This window comes from Pyricularia oryzae, chromosome 1, assembly GCF_000002495.2.
Source record: "Pyricularia oryzae 70-15 chromosome 1, whole genome shotgun sequence".
Taxonomy (NCBI): domain Eukaryota; kingdom Fungi; phylum Ascomycota; class Sordariomycetes; order Magnaporthales; family Pyriculariaceae; genus Pyricularia; species Pyricularia oryzae.
Genome location: NC_017844.1, coordinates 6,111,974 through 6,127,940, shown reverse-complemented (window position 1 = coordinate 6,127,940; position 15,967 = coordinate 6,111,974). Strand labels below are relative to the sequence as shown.

Sequence of the window (15,967 nt, the reverse complement as noted above, 5' to 3'; positions counted from 1 at the left end):
TGCTTCATTTCGCATTGGGTTTAAAGACAACCGAGTCCAATACAGAAAAATAATATCACACAATGAATGAATAAAAAGCATTGGCGTTTACCCCACTATGCCGTAGTATACATCACAACTGATACAGTAAAAATAATAATGTCGAGGAGGAAAGAGGCTATCCAAATAAAGGAACGAAAAAAAAAAGAGCCGACAGACATTGCAGGTAACGGTAGCATTGCAAGATCCACACAATCAGTTGCCAGCTCGGGCAGGTCGAATTCGAATCTCGGCGCACAGTCGCACTCGAAATGGACCTCTGTGTGTTTATCCAACGACATTCATTGCTGGGAGCAGCCGTCAATCAGCGTGGCAGGGCTCTCATTTTCCATTTTCCCTGCTTGTTGCACAATTAACTCCCCTCCCTGCCTTCGTGTTCGACTTTGCCTCTTTCCGAGTGGCGTTTATTGATCGTCTTCTTCTAGCCAAACAACAAATCAGCAAGATGCAGACCTGCCATTTGGTTATTTTGTTTGTGCTACCTCTCTCTATATTGGGCTGGAACCAAATATCAGGCAGTGAGCTGGAAAAAGCGCTGGGTTCGGATGGGCCAAAGTTAATAGCATGTGTGTACAGCACCAACAGTCTACTATCATCATGACCTAGGTGGAGGACATCAATTTAACCTCTTAGACGGAATACTACCCTACCCCGGAGTCTCTTTCTGTAGTTTTCAATGTAAGATACTCAGGTAGATCCACTCCATAGACGAGAACTATGTACATTACATTGCGTATATGCTGACAATCAACACTCCGTAGCCAACAGAGTAAGGCTCGGGAAATTTGTAACGAATCACTTTGGCAACATGAGCTGACCGAGGCGCACATCTCATAGACCCAGATCAGCGGGACTAGAAGCAGAGTGGCTTCAAGCAGCCTCGGAAGCGCCAGGGTCACTCTTGGCCGTAGACTGCTCCAACCATGAAAACGACAACTTTTGCGCAAGCCACGCAGGCGCTAGCTACCCTGCCATTCGTCTATTCCAAGATGCTAGCCCTGGATCCATATATCAAGGACCGAAGACAGCGAAACCGTAAGCTACCATCATAGGTTTCTCCTGGTTGTACGAAACAAGGCTGACCCGCAGTATTTGTAAACCTCACCCTCGCCCCGGACGGAGCAGTATTATCAACTTCCTAGCCCGCCACAGGCGCCCCCTCGTCTCCAAGTTGACAACCCCGGATGAATACTCCGCACTGCTGACGGCCGACGAGGCCGTGTTCATCGCCTACGCACCAACTCAAGAGCAACGCGCCCTCATCCAATACGCTGCCGTCCGTTACCGTGACGAGTTCACCTTTGGTCTCGTCGCCAACCCGGCCCTCATCCCCGGAGAAGCAACGGAGTCCCCCCCGATACCCGTCGTGCTCTGCCACCGATCCAACGATGCCGCCACGTCTCGCCTCCCGCTCACCGAGGACTCCTCCACCCCGAAATCTTCCGACGACCTGGCCGCCTTCATTGAAGAAGCCAGCCGCCCCACAATCGCCGAGCTCACAGTGAGCACCCACGCCCGCTCCCTCGCCCGCGGCGCACCGATAGTGTACATCTTTGCGCAAACGACTGCGGAGCGCGCGTCGCTGCGGACGAGTCTGCACCGGCTTGCGACCGGTTACCGCGACTCGCTGACCATCGTGACGGTCAACCCGGACGAGTTCCCTGACCTGCCGGGAAAGCTGGGGCTCTGCGGGGCGGCGGCGGGCGATGAAATCGTCGAGGGCCGACCGGCCGGCGCGCTACACCAGCTCTCCAAGGATAGGGTCTACCCGTACCCGCGCGGGCGGCCCGTCGACCCGCGGTCCATCCAGCAGTGGGGTCTGGACGTGTTCCAGGGCCGCGTGAAGCCCTGGACGCCGCCGGGCGTCACCACCTCGTACGATGACCTGGGTCCCACCCGGGTCGCGGCTGCCGCCACCAGGAAGATCTCGATTGCCAACATCCCGGGCCTCAAGATTAAGATTGCTGGACATAGACAGGACGAGCTTTGAGGGGAAAAGAGCAACGGTGTCGCAAAGTAGAAAAGGATATAACCCCGGCTAAGAGGTGTTGGGAAAGGTAGAGACGTAAAAGCTGAATAGAATGTCATTCAAAGTAAATGGATGATGAGTATTAGCGGTATCAATGTAGTGGCTTTTTTTGTATGTGAGGCCTTCCTTCTATTTTCTCTTTTCCGAAACAAACCACCTTGTCTGCACGTAAATTGCCAAAAAAGAAAACCCAAGCCAACAAAGAAATGATGCAGCGCTTCAAGTAACTTTTTTTTTTGCTTCCCTTTGTAGCACAAAAGTAACTCGCAGGTACAGCCATTTAATGCGCGATGAGACTACCCCATCATTGTGATTCGAGCCTCGAAGCTTCCTGTAAAGACGTAAAGAATATTGTTTGATGACAAGAGCATGCAGCGAAAGGGTATTCATAATGCCGCAAGTGAAACCGTAGATATAAAAAGCAATTGGTACCGGTCCAACAAGAGATGAGCGATGTGACGCTCAGCGGATAACGAGGCGAAGTAGGCTCACAACCGGCCGAAGTCGACTAGTTTCTCTAGAAGTTATATCTAGTCCCCTGTCGGCCTAGCGACTTGCCCTTCTTCTCAGCCGCCGCAGAGGCATCCGCAGCCTCTTTTTTCCGACTGGGCTTCTTGGTTCGAGGTGGGGGCGGGTGGACGCTGTGTATATGGCCCTCGTCCTCTATCATCGTTTGATTCTCCCATTTGAGACAGCGGTATTGCGGTGGCTCGGGGGTCGACTTCACCACGGCGACCTTGGCTGCGACACCACCACGAGTTGACCGCTTGCCTGAGTTAACAGCAGTGAACCCAGACTTCCTCTCGGGCTCCTTCTCAGGCGTCCTTTCTTTTTTGTCAGTCTCTTCCACTGGCTTGTCCTCTTCTGGGTTGCCGATGTACTTGAGTCTGTTGCGCATATGCGTCTCAATTCGCTCCTTAAAGGCAACGAGCTCCTTTCTTAACTTGAGCTCGTTAAAGCCACGGGGGTCAAGCCATTCGATCAGCTTTTTGACATCGTCTGGATCTGAAATGAAACCCCACTGGCGCGCATTGAACACGCTCGTCGGACCCTCATCTTTGACTTTGCGCTCGGCCACAGTCATGCCGAATTTGGCCTTGTACTCCTTTTCTTGCTCAGGGGCGAGGTCGATGTAGCCCTCACGCTCCATGTCGTCTGGTCCTTGCACCCATATGCACCCGTTCGCATACTCAGCCTCGGCAGTCGAACTCTGCGGCAAGCCAGCGTAAGGCATACCATTGCGCTCAAACCAGTAGTACCTGTTCCAGAATCGGTCCTTGCCAAGAACACGTGTCCGCGGGCAGTCGGCTTCGCGCAGGTCGTTGTCGATGACGGCGATTTCGGCCTCGAGCTCCTTGATGGTGTCTTCCTTCTTTTGGATGTCCTTCAACAGTTTGATAAACTGTTTCGTTTGCTTCGGCGCCTTGGTTGCCGCTGCAGCCTCCTTCTCCCTTTTACGCTCTTCCTCAAGCTCCCGCTTCTTCTGCCTTTGCGCTGCGCGATCCTGTGCACGCCTTAGTCCTCTCCCGATGGCCACATCGTCTTCAGTCGTATCGACATTCATCGTATCGTCGTCAACCAGCGGAGACGCATGGTCGTTGGTGCCTGTCATTGAGACATCGCCGTTGGACTTTGGAACCTCGGGCTTTGGCGATGGAGGCATGTTGTCGGGCAGCTGGATCTTCCGCTCCTCGTTCAACGCCTTCAGCTCCTCGATCCTATCCTCGTAATCACGTTAGTATCGTACATACTCATTCACGACTCGTGCACGCAAACAGCGACTTACGCAAGTTTTCTCTGCCGCTGGAGCTCGATCTTTTGTTTTCTGTACTCGGTCATCGTCTCGCTGCATTCTTCCATATAGGCACGAACGGCTTTGGTCTCCACAGTCAACATGCATATTAACTGCAGGGCATCAACACGCATGTTGACGTCCATTGTTGCGTAATTTTGGCGCACCGTCTCCTGAGTAGGATGGTCGGCCGTAGGGACAAGCTGCGCTAGTATGTCCTCGCACGTATCATGTAAGCGCTCCCGTTGGGAGATCTGGTATAACAAACCGACCATGATGCGCTCCCAGCCACCGTCCTGAAAGTTGCGCTTTGCAGCCTGTTCGACCCAGTCGTAGTCCTCCAGGACGTCCTCGGCACGGTGCCGTTTTGCGGCGAGTGCAGCTTGTTCCTCACTTTCCCTCTCAGCAGCTGCGGCTTCGTTGGCTAAGCGCTCTGCCTCGGCCTTGGCAAGGCTGCTCCTAGTCGCCCGTTTGGCTGGCTTTGGCTCGGGCTCGGGTGTTGGTGAACGGCTTTCCTCTTCCTCTTCGTCGTCATCCTCATCGTCATCCAGAGCTGGAAGCTGAATCTGGGCTTCGCCGCCGTCTTTTTCTGAGTTGACCAAGACTGACAGTATTGAACAGTGGATCTCATCAAAGAGCTGAGGCCTGACCTCCTCCGATGTAACGACCAAAGTTTCCACGTAATCGTCAAATGTGAAAGAGTCCAGCTTGAAGACCTCGCAATAGACATTGAGAGTGTCCCATGTTTCCAACAATGGCCCCACCGACTTCATCAAGATCTTCTCGCCGAGAGGAGGGGTCTTCTCGGTGTCGACTGGCGGATCCTTGCACAAGAACTTTATCTTCGGTCGAACGTGGCCACGTGACTCTAGCTGCAAATCCTCGATGGGATATTTCGGAGGAGGTGGTGGTGGCGGCGGTTCGGGTTGGTACATCATCGGAATCGTTTTGCCCGAATTTTGGTATGGCATCGAGAATTGTAACGGATTTCCTGGCATCGGCGGGGGCATCATGTCGTGACAGATCTCTGGATGAACAAGACCGGTCAATTTTCCCTTAGTTGGCTGCTGGCCCTGAAGGTGTTTCGGCTTGTGGCTCTTGGGAGCGGGCTTCAGCTCTGGTAGACGCATCGGGCCATTGGAACTGAAGGGGTTAGTTGGCATTGTGCCGTTTCCATTGACAGGCGGGGTGCCATTGGTGCCGTTGAAGCTACTATCTGTCGAGTTTTGGTGCTTCTTTTGAGCCTGCAGGTGCTTACGCTCCAGGAGTTTGTTGTCGTAAAGTAGATGGGCGGGCACCCGTGTATCAATGTGGTACTTGGCTGCGACGTCGTGTTTGACCAGCCACGGCGCGCCATTCCAAGCCTCCCTTGTGACCGTCTTCTTGATGAAGGATCGCAGGACCGACTTGGTAAAGACCTTGCGATCGCGCCAGATGTGTTCGCTATCAACCTGTGCCTCCTGTCCCGGCATACTGTCAAGGCTGACGGTGTAAGAAGAATATGGCTTTGTCGAGCTGCCGTCGGGGAGCATTTTACTCGGGAACTTAACCTTTTCCCGTACGACGCCTTGATGCCTATCTCCCTCCATGAGTTGGATACCCACAGATTCGCCAGGATAGTAGTCGGACTTGAACTCGTCAAAAACCTGATCGACAAGATGGTCTATCCTCGAGACTGTGGAGAATTGAACGCGTCGCAGGATGGGGCCTTTGAGTGATTCTGGGAAGGCCTGATCGACCTCTTGAGCGCCATGGAGCTAAAGTTTGTTCGGGTTAGATGTGCAGGATCGTATGCATACAATAGAGCAGTAAAGGATGCAGGCTTACCTCGCTTTTAAGGGCATCGAAAAAGGTCAAGCCTGAATGACCTGTTATCTGGCAGATAAATCGGCGCTACAATTATAATCCGTCAACATAAGGTCGGTTGGCGACGAGTCGCGAGGTAGAGCAGCGTGCGCAAACTATACCTGCTTGTAAAAGTCCATTCTGTTGAGATAGTCCTCGTATGTGAGGAACATCTCGCCAGTCTGGTCAATGTACCAGACCTACAAGAACGTAAAACGTAAGTCAAATGCCCATGGGGAGTATATATGGTTCTTGTGCGATGTACGAAGCATCCGGCATGCGTGCTAACCTCTGAGGAGCCATCGGGTACTTGAGGCGGTTCGAGGAACCGGACCGGCTTGCGCTTGAACAGCACCTGGGGGGAAATAGAGTGTTAGTCAACGGATCTGACCCGACATGTCCACCTGACGAGTTCGACTTCCAGAGTGGGGGCCATACCATGACCGGTTACTGTTTGCGAGTCCTAGCGTTGAAGATAATCCAGTTCTTTTGTCGCCGATTCGAGCAAAAAAAAAAAAAAGACTTATATCAAAGCTGTTCCGCAAGCGGGGAACGCTCTGAAGAGTTGAAACGTAATGAGCGAAGCTCAGTAGACGCGTGCAGAAAGGCGTGGTCGGGCGCGAAGTAGATGGAAATTCTATGGGCGGGTAGCGTATGTGGGCATTCGCAGCCGCAGCCCAGAGGTTTAAATATTTTGTCGTAAAGGGCCCACGGAAACCGAAAACGCGTGATGTGCCTTATATGCGAGTCGGAAGTCTCTTCCGGCGCGAAGTGCAATAAAGCTATAACGCGGATTCCCTACGATTCGTGGATGCAGTTCGTGGCTGTCTAGAAAGACTAGGGTTGTATGAGTTGGGCGAAGTAGTGGTTGTGGTCCTTGGAAACGGATACTAGCCGCGTCTCTCGAGAAATCTCAAATCGAGGGCGGAGCTATAGCCGGGGGAGAAGGTTGCCGAAAGTTGTATTAGTCGAGGCGAGCTTGTCATCGGATGTTGTTTGTTTTTTGTAGCCGGGCGCATGGTTTGGAGCGTCGCGGCGTCGAAGATCTGCAAAAAGACAACGAAGAAAAAAAAATAACAGGACGGGGAGAATGGAGTGTTGACATTGTCGGGAGCAAAGGGGTTTGGGCCGCTTATGAGGTGGTGGGCAAGGTGGGCGAGCAGGGAGGGATGTGGTACATGCATGGATTTGCTACTGACAGACTGAGCAAGCTCCGACGTGTGCGCGCGTGTTAAAGTGTGGGCCGCACCCGCGGGCTGGGTCCCAAGGCCCCAGTCCATCCACCTCCGTCGCCAATCCAATCAAGCGTACAAAGCCTCTGCGAAAAACCACCACCCCGACACTCGACTCTCTTTTCACAGTCCAGATCTTCACCATCTCACATTTTGCCAACAATGCGGTACTCATTCTCCTCGTCTAGCTTCTGAGAATCCAACAAGCACCAAATGAAATGTTTACTGCTAGATTTGATGTATTTACACCCGGGAATGACTTTCCATCCAAACTCGCCTCATAGGTAGGGGCCGTGGCCTTCAAATCCTGCCCGCACCGCCCGTATCCCTACGACCAGCATCACCACTCACGAATTGATGTTTAAATGGTTGTTATAATCCGCAAACATGCGCTTCTGAATCACTTTGAACCTTTTGAATGCTGTTTGGCACATATTTGCCTCTAAATAGGCCAATATAAGGGGGCCGCCTGATCGCGTTTCCCCGGATTTTGCGGCTCAAATCGCGGTATATCTACGTCTGCACTTCTCTCGAGGGATATAGAAGATACCTATGCAATAAAATTAAGATCACAAGCTCTTCAGAGTATGTTGAAATAGCAATCGCATTGTTTCGCTGTGATAGTAGTTTTGCTGCCCAAGGTGAGAAACTTTTGACTCGTCAGATGGGGGACGACGCGGTCTCCAAGAAAGAACTTGAAGATGATCTCCCCTTTCCGGAAACAGCCTTGTTGACAGGGATCTTGCGCGTGGAACATTCGAAAAGCCGGCTTGTCGGTCCCATATTTCTAGCTTAGTAATGATTTTGGCGACTACAATTGGTCCAATTTACACACCGATATAGGTACGTAGTACCCACTACCCAGTGAACGAACACCAGGCTCTTTCAACCACCGCTGAAAGCACTACCTGGCCCCTCGAACAGCCCACTACGCTGGCGCATGCTAATTAGCTGCTGGGCTATAGAGGGAATTGTAATTGCACCGCTCTGCATGCAGCGGATCTACCAAATCCAGCACATTCTTGAGGACCGAGACGAAGGAATTTGAATCAATGGGTATCATCTTATATCACCGCAGGGCTGAGAGCCTATTATAATTCCCAAATACCCCTGTCATAAACGTCCCTTTACCATCAAGACGCGAAATAAACAACCATGAACCCAATCCAGCTACCAAATACCCCGACTGCCGTGTAAGAACTGGTAAACATGAGCGGTAAGAATTCGTAGCTTTTGTCGAATACAACCTGGTGTACAAGCGAGCAATACACTATGAGGGGAATGCTGACCGCAATGTAGAGCGTGTTGAGCCTGTCGAACAAGAAGAAGCGCGGCCTGCTCGACGCAGGCGCCAGACGATCAAAGACTATCAAGAAGAGAATCAACCAAAAGACAGTGTAGGCCGTCTTGATGGGAAACTCGGCTGGGGTGAAGAGCAGTGGGAACAGGGAGACATGACCCGCGACTGCCAAGGGGCGGAATGCACTCAGATATCGTCTATCCTTCAACGCAATCAGACTGAAGGGTATGATGACCAGTAGGATGGCTTTTTCATGGACGTGCCAACCGAACAGAAATGACGCATAGCCGCAGAGCGTCACAGCACCAACAAAGTTATCCCACGTTGGCTTCTTGAAGAGCCTGGCTAGTGGAAGGGCTTGGAAGACCAGTGTGAGCACGAAGCACATGCGCGGTGTGATATTTGGCAAAACTGCAAATGACGAGTCCCCAATCAGTCCGCGGGTCACACTGGCGAGCGCCTCGGACTTGACGGGAAGGCCCAGTTTCGGGGCAGCTGTGGCAGCGTTAGCAAAGTTCACATTCGCCAGGCTTCACTTGTCACGGGAAACGCTTACCAATGATCAGAACCCTGTCCATAAAAGAATACATGGCCCAGACGTTCGGGGCCCAGTAGGCGTGGCATAGTCCCCTCGCGAACGGGAACAGCCGGCTCAATACCTGCTGCATCTGCCCCTTAACCGCAAAGGGACCAAAGGCTGCAACAACAATGGCGAGGATTCCGCCGCCGAGTTTCAAACAGTTGAAGAACTGGATGCGAAAGATGGACTTCGGATGGAGGCAGTACGCTCGCAGTAGGAAAACAACGTATGCCGGCGCAAGGTATGCATAAATGTGCTTCATGCAAAGCAAAGCCGCAAAGATAAATCCACTGCCAAGAAGGCCGGATTTTGTACGTGCGAGCGACAGAGATGCAATAAGAAGACCGTACATGACTCCATTGTACTGGAAATGTATATGATCGATGATCAGGAGAGCCGGGGACAGCAAAATCGAAATTGCGGCGGCATGAGCCGCTCGCCTATGTGAGCCCGAGGTTGAGTCGACGAACCTGAGGGTGGCGATGACACTTTGTTAGCAAGCTTTTGGGTCATAAGCGGTGGAAGCTGCTAGAGGAGCTTACAGTTGCAGCGCGTAGACCAAGAACAACTCGGTAACGATAACGGTCCATCTCTGAAAATAAATCGTCTGCCAGCTGTCATACTCGAGGTTCTTAATGCGCAACATGGCCGGATCAACCAGCCTTGCGACCTGGGAGAGAACCCATTCGAAGTAGGCGAAGAAGGGCGGATAGTCCAGAGTCCATTCCGAAGTCCTCTCATAGTACCATTGCCAAGGATGCAGACTGTGTGTTATAGCAAGCCAGTTGCGGTGAACTTCGAAGTCGGTAGATTTGCTATTGTGTCGGTGCGATTCAATAGTCAGTCGATCATGTTTGGGTTGGTTGTTGGGGACTTCACGAGGGTAATCGCATCGCGTGGGAGGAGAGGTGGTGGGATGGAGGTCGGATTGAACGGGATTGACAAAAAAAACCCTTTTCTGGGTGGTTTGTACCTACTATGCTGGAAATAACAGAATCTTCAACGCAGCCGCCACAAGGGCAACCTGTGGAATGGAGGGATATATGTCTGTTGCCATAGTCAACTAACCGCACAGAGCGAGCTGGTTGGCATGGCTTGCTTGGCCTGGTGGGTGTGGGTGCAGATACAATTGCAGCTCATCAGAAGAAAATCTAAGAAAAATGTAGGGGACAGCTTCCGAGCTCGCAGCTTGGCTGGGGGGTCCCTGGAAGTAGGCCCCAGAGGCATCTTGTGTCACCCTGTAACAATGCGACGACACACAGTAGGCAGCGCGCGGAGGGACCTACGTGGTACAAAATACGTACCGAAACTTAGTAGGCTTTTGTTAATAGTGGGGACAGCAAATTCCAATGTCAGCCACAAGTGTACCGATTGTAATCCAATTGATGCAAGCTTGGCAAGCAAGCAAGGTACCAATATACCGGTAAAGTAGGCATTACAGCCACGATTCACTTTATGATACTCCCCGCATGTGGCTCATACATACATAGTAGTCGAGACGGGCTATGCCGTGTTTTGTTGGAGCCTCCAGTGCGTTCGTCATTCCGGGCAGGCAGGGGTCTTTGAGTTTGGATGGAGACGAGAGTCTGTCTCAATCGAAAAACCGTGTCATCATCCGTGCACCTCCAGCTGTGAAGCGACACCATTTCGGTCAGCACGATCGCTCGGCTAGCCGGCGAGGAAAGACAATGGTGGCTTTGACAAGACACTTTCTTTTTCAGTCTTCATATCTCGTTGTTCTATTCTAAAGTGTATATTGTAGTTTGCTTCCGGTCGTGAAATTATCTTTTTTTTTTTTTTTTTTTTTGCATGTATTTTGTTCCGGCTTGCGCGGGTGGTTTGGCTTCGTGTTGTATCCCTCTCTCTCTGCTTTCGTTCGCCGAGGCTTCCTACGTGTCGTGTCAGTGTGAGGAGAACCGATTTTTTTTTGGAGACGACAGATCAGCCTTAATGCTGGACCCTTACACTTTCCCTTTCTGACAAACTGTCCTCAAACCTCGATTGGATATCGCATTTTATACCGCCTCCGGGCTTGCTTCTGATTTTCTTTTTTCTCCCTTTATTTGCTTTGCTGCAAGTTCGTATCTACTGGACTGGGCTTCCAAGATTTCATTTCTCTATTTCGTGCTTTGACTGTCGTATCTCTTATTTCTGTGATACCCCTTCTCTTCCTTACGTTCTTTGGCCAGTCCGCGCAGGCCTGAACAAAATTTCCCAAAATGCATTTCCGGTCTTCCCTTGCTTGGAGCATGGTCGCTAGCGCCACTCAAGTTCAGGCACAGTATCTTCTCAATGACATGAGCTTTGGTGTCGGCTCCAAGTATGTTCGCTCCTTGCCCAGAGACTAGGTAGACACCTTATGTACCTTAGCTAGGTGCATGGTTGAGGGAAGAAGTATGCGCCGTAACTGTCTCTAACACACACTCTCTCTCTCTTGTCCATAGGATCTCAGAAAATGGCCACACAATACCGAACTTCTCGACACAGGGTAACCCACGGCTGCCCGAACTCCTCTCCAACAAGCTGATCCTAACGCCTCCTGCACCCGGAAACCAACGCGGAGCCGTATGGACCGACAAGGAGCTGCACCAAGATGAGTGGGTGACCGATGTCAGCTTCCGCGTCAATGGGCCCGAGCGTGGTGGCGGAAATATGAATATTTGGATGGTCAGGGATGGCTCGCGCGAGGTTGGAACCAGCAGCATCTACACCGTCGGCCACTTTGAGGGCTTGGCGTTGGTTGTGGATACGTACGGCGGCTCTGGTGGCATGATCCGGGGCTTCCTGAACGACGGCTCGACCGACTATCGGTCTGCACACGTCGATGGTCTTGCTTTTGCGCACTGCAACTACGCATACCGCAACTTGGGACGGCCCTCCGAGATCAAAGTCACGCAGACCCAACACAACTTCCGGGTTGACGTCGATAGCAGCCTGTGCTTTGAGAGCACCACTGTGGGAATCCCGGGTGGCTACAAGGTCGGTGTGACGGCAGCCTCAGCCGACAATCCGGACTCGGTTGAGCTGTTCAAGGTCGCCGTACTCTCTCACCAGGTTGGCAAGACGCAGGATCACCATGACGACCATCACGATGCCGGGCATGACAACAGCCACGCGCACGATGACCATGGAGCCGAGCATGACAACGAAAAGGCCCACACGCCGTCCAAGTTCTCACGCGGGCATTCGGAGCCCGAGCACGGCTCTAGCCACGCCGAGCACTGGGATGAGGACATCCCCGACGAGTCGGCCAGCAAGTACACTTCGTCCAAGGCTCAATTCGAGGATCTTCACAACCGACTTCAGAGCGTCAGCCACCACTTGTCCACCATTTTCAAGCAGGTTACGGCACAGCACAGCATGGACGAGCATCGTCACGAGGAGACGTCTTCCATGATTAACGACGTCAAGACAGCGCTGGGCAAGCTCCACGATATCGACAGCAGGATGCACAGCCTGGAGCAGGAGGTGCGCAGCATCCGGGCGGATCTGTCGCACAAGGTTCAAACATCGGAGAACAACATCCGCACTTTCGTGGGGGATACTCACTTCAAGACTGTCCAGACGGTCCAGAAGCACGCTGCTCCGGGACACAGCCGGCTTATCTTTGTTATTATTGCCAGCCAGCTGCTGCTTGTAGTTGGATATGGCGTGTACAAGCGGAGAAAGGCATCGATGCCCAAGAAATACTTGTAAATTGGGGGGTTTTGTTCATCTTTTATTTGTTTATCTTAACATACCTAGGTACCTAGCTTCTTTCTTAAGTCGTTGCTCAAACTGTAGCGTTGGCGATGGGGGTTCAGGACAGTCCTGTATGCGTTTAGTTTTTTTCTGTAAAAATAACTTGCCCACAGCATGCGATTCAACAAGTAGCCAAATCAAGAATAAAATTGATGGATTGGATTTTTAGATTAGTGTAGTTGATTAGAAAAGAAATCTCGGCTTGGGCGGCGACCCGGGAGTTGAGAACCCTGACTCATTGTCCCGTGTTAACGAGTTTGTAGCTGAACACCTGTGTAGGTAGGTAGGTATGTAACGAGCGAGCTTCTCAAATGTGAGGGGAAGTGGTGTCGCGTGCGTACTTAATTACCTACCCAAGTTGGGTAAGTTGGTAAGGTAGGTACCTACCTACCTATGTACCTAGATAGGTGGTATGGAAGCTAATCTGGGAAAGGTTAGATACCGTTGAGTACTTGAGGTAAGACAGCCCAAGATTGAGACTGGGGCAAGTGACGTTCAGATAGATACGGGATTCAATTCCCAGCCAGGTACGTTACTGTAGCTTCGGTGGTGGGGAGCTTCGAACCACCACACCACCCACATTCGAGAATGAAACCAAATCACATGTGAATATCTGTCCGTACTGTACAAAGAAATCAGCTCAGCTCGTGGAAGCGGCATCCATCCTAAAGTCAGTTACCTACCTAGTTACCTGGTAGTCAGTCATGTATGTCATGACAAAGGTGGCAGCAACCATTGACGCCTCGCCAGCAAACCAATGCAACCTGATCGCGCCTATTTAGATCAAAGATTGTTCGCCTTCTTTTCCCAACCTAAAGCTAGGTCTAGGTCTAGTTCTAGTCTTAGTCCCGACTTGCGCCGCAGGGATTGATCGATCGAACCACGACTATTTCTAGAACTGGACACGCGGAGACTGAGCTGGGCGGAGTTGCCGAAAAGAAGTTTGCCCTCACCTACCTTTTTACCTTACCCTGACTCTGGGGTAGCTTCCAAGCATTCCCGTGAAACTCCAACACCTTCCGAGTGGAGGAGACTGTCAGAGCTATCGGATCGATCCTAGTCGAATGAAACATCACCAATCAGCACAATCTATCTACATTAAACTTATCCCACCAACTTGCCTCTCATTATCTTCCGCATCTTCCATTTTCATCAAAGAACCACAGACGCAGTAACTGAGTAGCAAACTTGTCCAATTGAGCTCGCAAACAATTCGATTCGCTGCAGCCGCTATTGGATTTCTAGATCCTATCTCGCCATTTACAATGGGAGTTGAGCATGAGCTTGTTGTGGTTGATGAGTTTGACGCCTTGTAAGTTTCATACAAAATACCTTTGTCCTTTTGCATCACTCAACTTTGCCATTTGATTTGTTTTAATTCATACTGAGCTCCATAAACTCACTTAGATCAATCGAGTTGAAGAGACCGAATGGCTCCTCATCATCGTCACCCTCGAGGGCTGTTTCCGTCGAGAAGTATCCAGGTGTGCCTACCTGCCTGCCTACCTATCTGTCCCCCTCTAAGGCGCCGGATATGCGCTTGTAGGGTAAACGACCAACCAACTTTGACTGACTGAAACTCATCTTCACAACCCTCCAGCCAAAACCCATGCTAGGAAGGTGGCCGACAAACTGGGGGTAGACAAGGGACTCATCTACCTCCAGGGCAAGCCAACAACAACGTACGAAGACTCGGATATGGAGCCACCCTTTCGTCAGAGGCGCTACTTCTACTACATGTCGGGCGCCGACTTTCCTAACGCCCACCTTACCTACGATGTCGCGACGGATCAACTGCTACTGTGGATCCCCACCCGCCAGCCAAGGGAGGAGCTGTACCTGGGCCGCATCCCGAGTCGGGAGGACTGCATGTCGCGCCTCGATGTCGATGACTGCCGGGACGTCGTCCAGATGACCCGCTTCATCGCCGCCCACCTCAAGCACCACCCGGGTACCACCCTCTTCCTGCTGCACTCGGACCAGGCTCCCGGCCTCGACGACTTGCCCGTCCAGTACGCCGGGCGCCGCCTCGACATTGGCCGCCTCCGCCTCGCCGTCGACGCCGCCCGCGTCATCAAGACGCCCTTTGAGATCCGCCAGATCCGTCGCGCCAACCAGGTCTCGAGCGAGGCCCACCGCGCCGTCCTCCGCCAGATTCGCCATCTGCGCACCGAGGCCGACGTTGAGGCTGTCTTCGTCGCCGCCTGCCGTGTCCGCGGCGCCCGCAGCCAGGCGTACAACCCCATCGCCGGCGCGGGTGCCAACGCCGCAACCCTGCACTACGTCGACAACGCCGCCCCGCTCAAGGGCAAGCAGACGCTGGTCCTCGACGCCGGCTGCGAGTGGGACTGCTACGCCAGCGACATCACGCGCACCATGCCTGCCGCGGGACGCAAGTTCTCGCCCGAGGCGCAGACCATCTACCGCATCGTGGAGAAGATGCAAAACGCCTGCATCGACCTGGTGCGGCCGGGCGTGTCGTACCTGTTCATCCAGGCCACGGCCCAGCTGGTGGCCATCGAGGAATTCCTCAAGATCGGTCTGCTAGTCGGGGACAAGGCCAAGATCGCGGCCTCAAGAGTCGTCTCGGCCTTCTTCCCGCACGGCCTGGGCCACCACGTCGGGCTGGAGACGCACGACGTCCGCTCCGAGAGGCTTCTCGGGTACGACAAGTCATCGGCGGCGCTATGGCGGGGTAAGAGACTTGTGATGAGCGTCGAGCAGTGTGACAGGGTCGCCGAGCTCATGGTGACGGCCCGGCAACAGGGCGCAGACGCGAGGGATGCATTGGCGGAAGGCATGGTGATAACCATTGAGCCAGGCATGTAAGTTAAGGATGAAAGCAGCCCAGATGATTTTGGACCTTGTTTGACAGTTTGCTGACGTGACCACACCGCCTGGCGACAACAGATACTTCAACCGGCAATACATTGAGGCCTTCTGCAGCGACGTGCCCGAGCGAGGCTCGTTCATCAACAAGAGCGTCCTAGATCGTTATTACCCAGTCGGAGGTGTCCGGATCGAGGACGACATTCTGGTCACGGCAGATGGCTACGAAAACCTCACTACTGCCCCCAAGGGTGAAGAGGCGCTGCGAATCATCAATGGGGACGACGTGGAGGCCGATGCGGTCCTGGTGTGAAATTGCTTTTTTCTCTTTTTTTTCTTTTTTTTTTTTTTTTTTGGAAAAGCTCAGCTTGTGTTGTAATTGCCTACCTAATAACCATCGGTGGTTTGATGTATGATCAACATTGCACCACCTTGTTCATCTAAATCTAATCTGTCATCTATGCAGGCCTCTTGAAGTTGCGGCTTTGTTGTGAATGTTAGGACAGTGTTATATAGCTTTGTTAGTCCGATGAAATGATGCTCTCTATTTCCGGTTGGTCACTGCCGCCTACTCGTGGGC

The 15,967-nt window shown here is 52.4% G+C and overlaps 5 protein-coding genes across 5 annotated transcripts; 3 read left to right on the top strand and 2 right to left on the bottom strand.

Moving 5' to 3' along the window:
* Window positions 1-272: 272 nt before the first annotated feature.
* MGG_05688 (uncharacterized protein) lies at window positions 273-2,197 on the top strand. Its single transcript, XM_003710539.1, has 5 exons — window positions 273-605; window positions 710-717; window positions 801-808; window positions 877-1,074; window positions 1,165-2,197. The coding sequence occupies exons 1-5, from the start codon at window positions 485-487 to the stop codon at window positions 2,027-2,029; spliced, it is 1,200 nt and encodes a 399-aa protein (XP_003710587.1). The 5' UTR covers window positions 273-484; the 3' UTR covers window positions 2,030-2,197.
* Window positions 1,725-6,879, bottom strand: MGG_05687 (uncharacterized protein). The gene is made up of 6 exons (XM_003710538.1): window positions 6,144-6,879; window positions 5,995-6,060; window positions 5,828-5,905; window positions 5,688-5,753; window positions 3,855-5,617; window positions 1,725-3,786 (listed from the first exon to the last, which is right to left on the bottom strand). The coding sequence occupies exons 1-6, from the start codon at window positions 6,144-6,146 to the stop codon at window positions 2,586-2,588; spliced, it is 3,177 nt and encodes a 1,058-aa protein (XP_003710586.1). The 5' UTR covers window positions 6,147-6,879; the 3' UTR covers window positions 1,725-2,585.
* A 991-nt stretch (window positions 6,880-7,870) lies between these two features.
* MGG_05686 (dolichyl pyrophosphate Glc1Man9GlcNAc2 alpha-1,3-glucosyltransferase) lies at window positions 7,871-10,070 on the bottom strand. Its single transcript, XM_003710537.1, has 4 exons — window positions 9,795-10,070; window positions 9,360-9,632; window positions 8,794-9,287; window positions 7,871-8,732 (listed from the first exon to the last, which is right to left on the bottom strand). The coding sequence occupies exons 1-4, from the start codon at window positions 9,872-9,874 to the stop codon at window positions 8,071-8,073; spliced, it is 1,509 nt and encodes a 502-aa protein (XP_003710585.1). The 5' UTR covers window positions 9,875-10,070; the 3' UTR covers window positions 7,871-8,070.
* A 966-nt stretch (window positions 10,071-11,036) lies between these two features.
* Window positions 11,037-12,513, top strand: MGG_05685 (uncharacterized protein; the record flags this gene model as incomplete). The annotated part of the gene is made up of 2 exons (XM_003710536.1): window positions 11,037-11,137; window positions 11,262-12,513. The coding sequence occupies 2 exons, from the start codon at window positions 11,037-11,039 to the stop codon at window positions 12,511-12,513; spliced, it is 1,353 nt and encodes a 450-aa protein (XP_003710584.1).
* Window positions 12,514-13,823: 1,310 nt separating this feature from the next.
* Window positions 13,824-15,942, top strand: MGG_05684 (xaa-Pro dipeptidase; the record flags this gene model as incomplete). Its single annotated transcript, XM_003710535.1, has 4 exons — window positions 13,824-13,870; window positions 13,966-14,042; window positions 14,159-15,383; window positions 15,469-15,942. 4 exons carry the CDS (start codon window positions 13,824-13,826, stop codon window positions 15,698-15,700), a joined length of 1,581 nt encoding a protein of 526 aa, XP_003710583.1. The 3' UTR covers window positions 15,701-15,942.
* Between the last annotated feature and the right edge of the window lie 25 nt (window positions 15,943-15,967).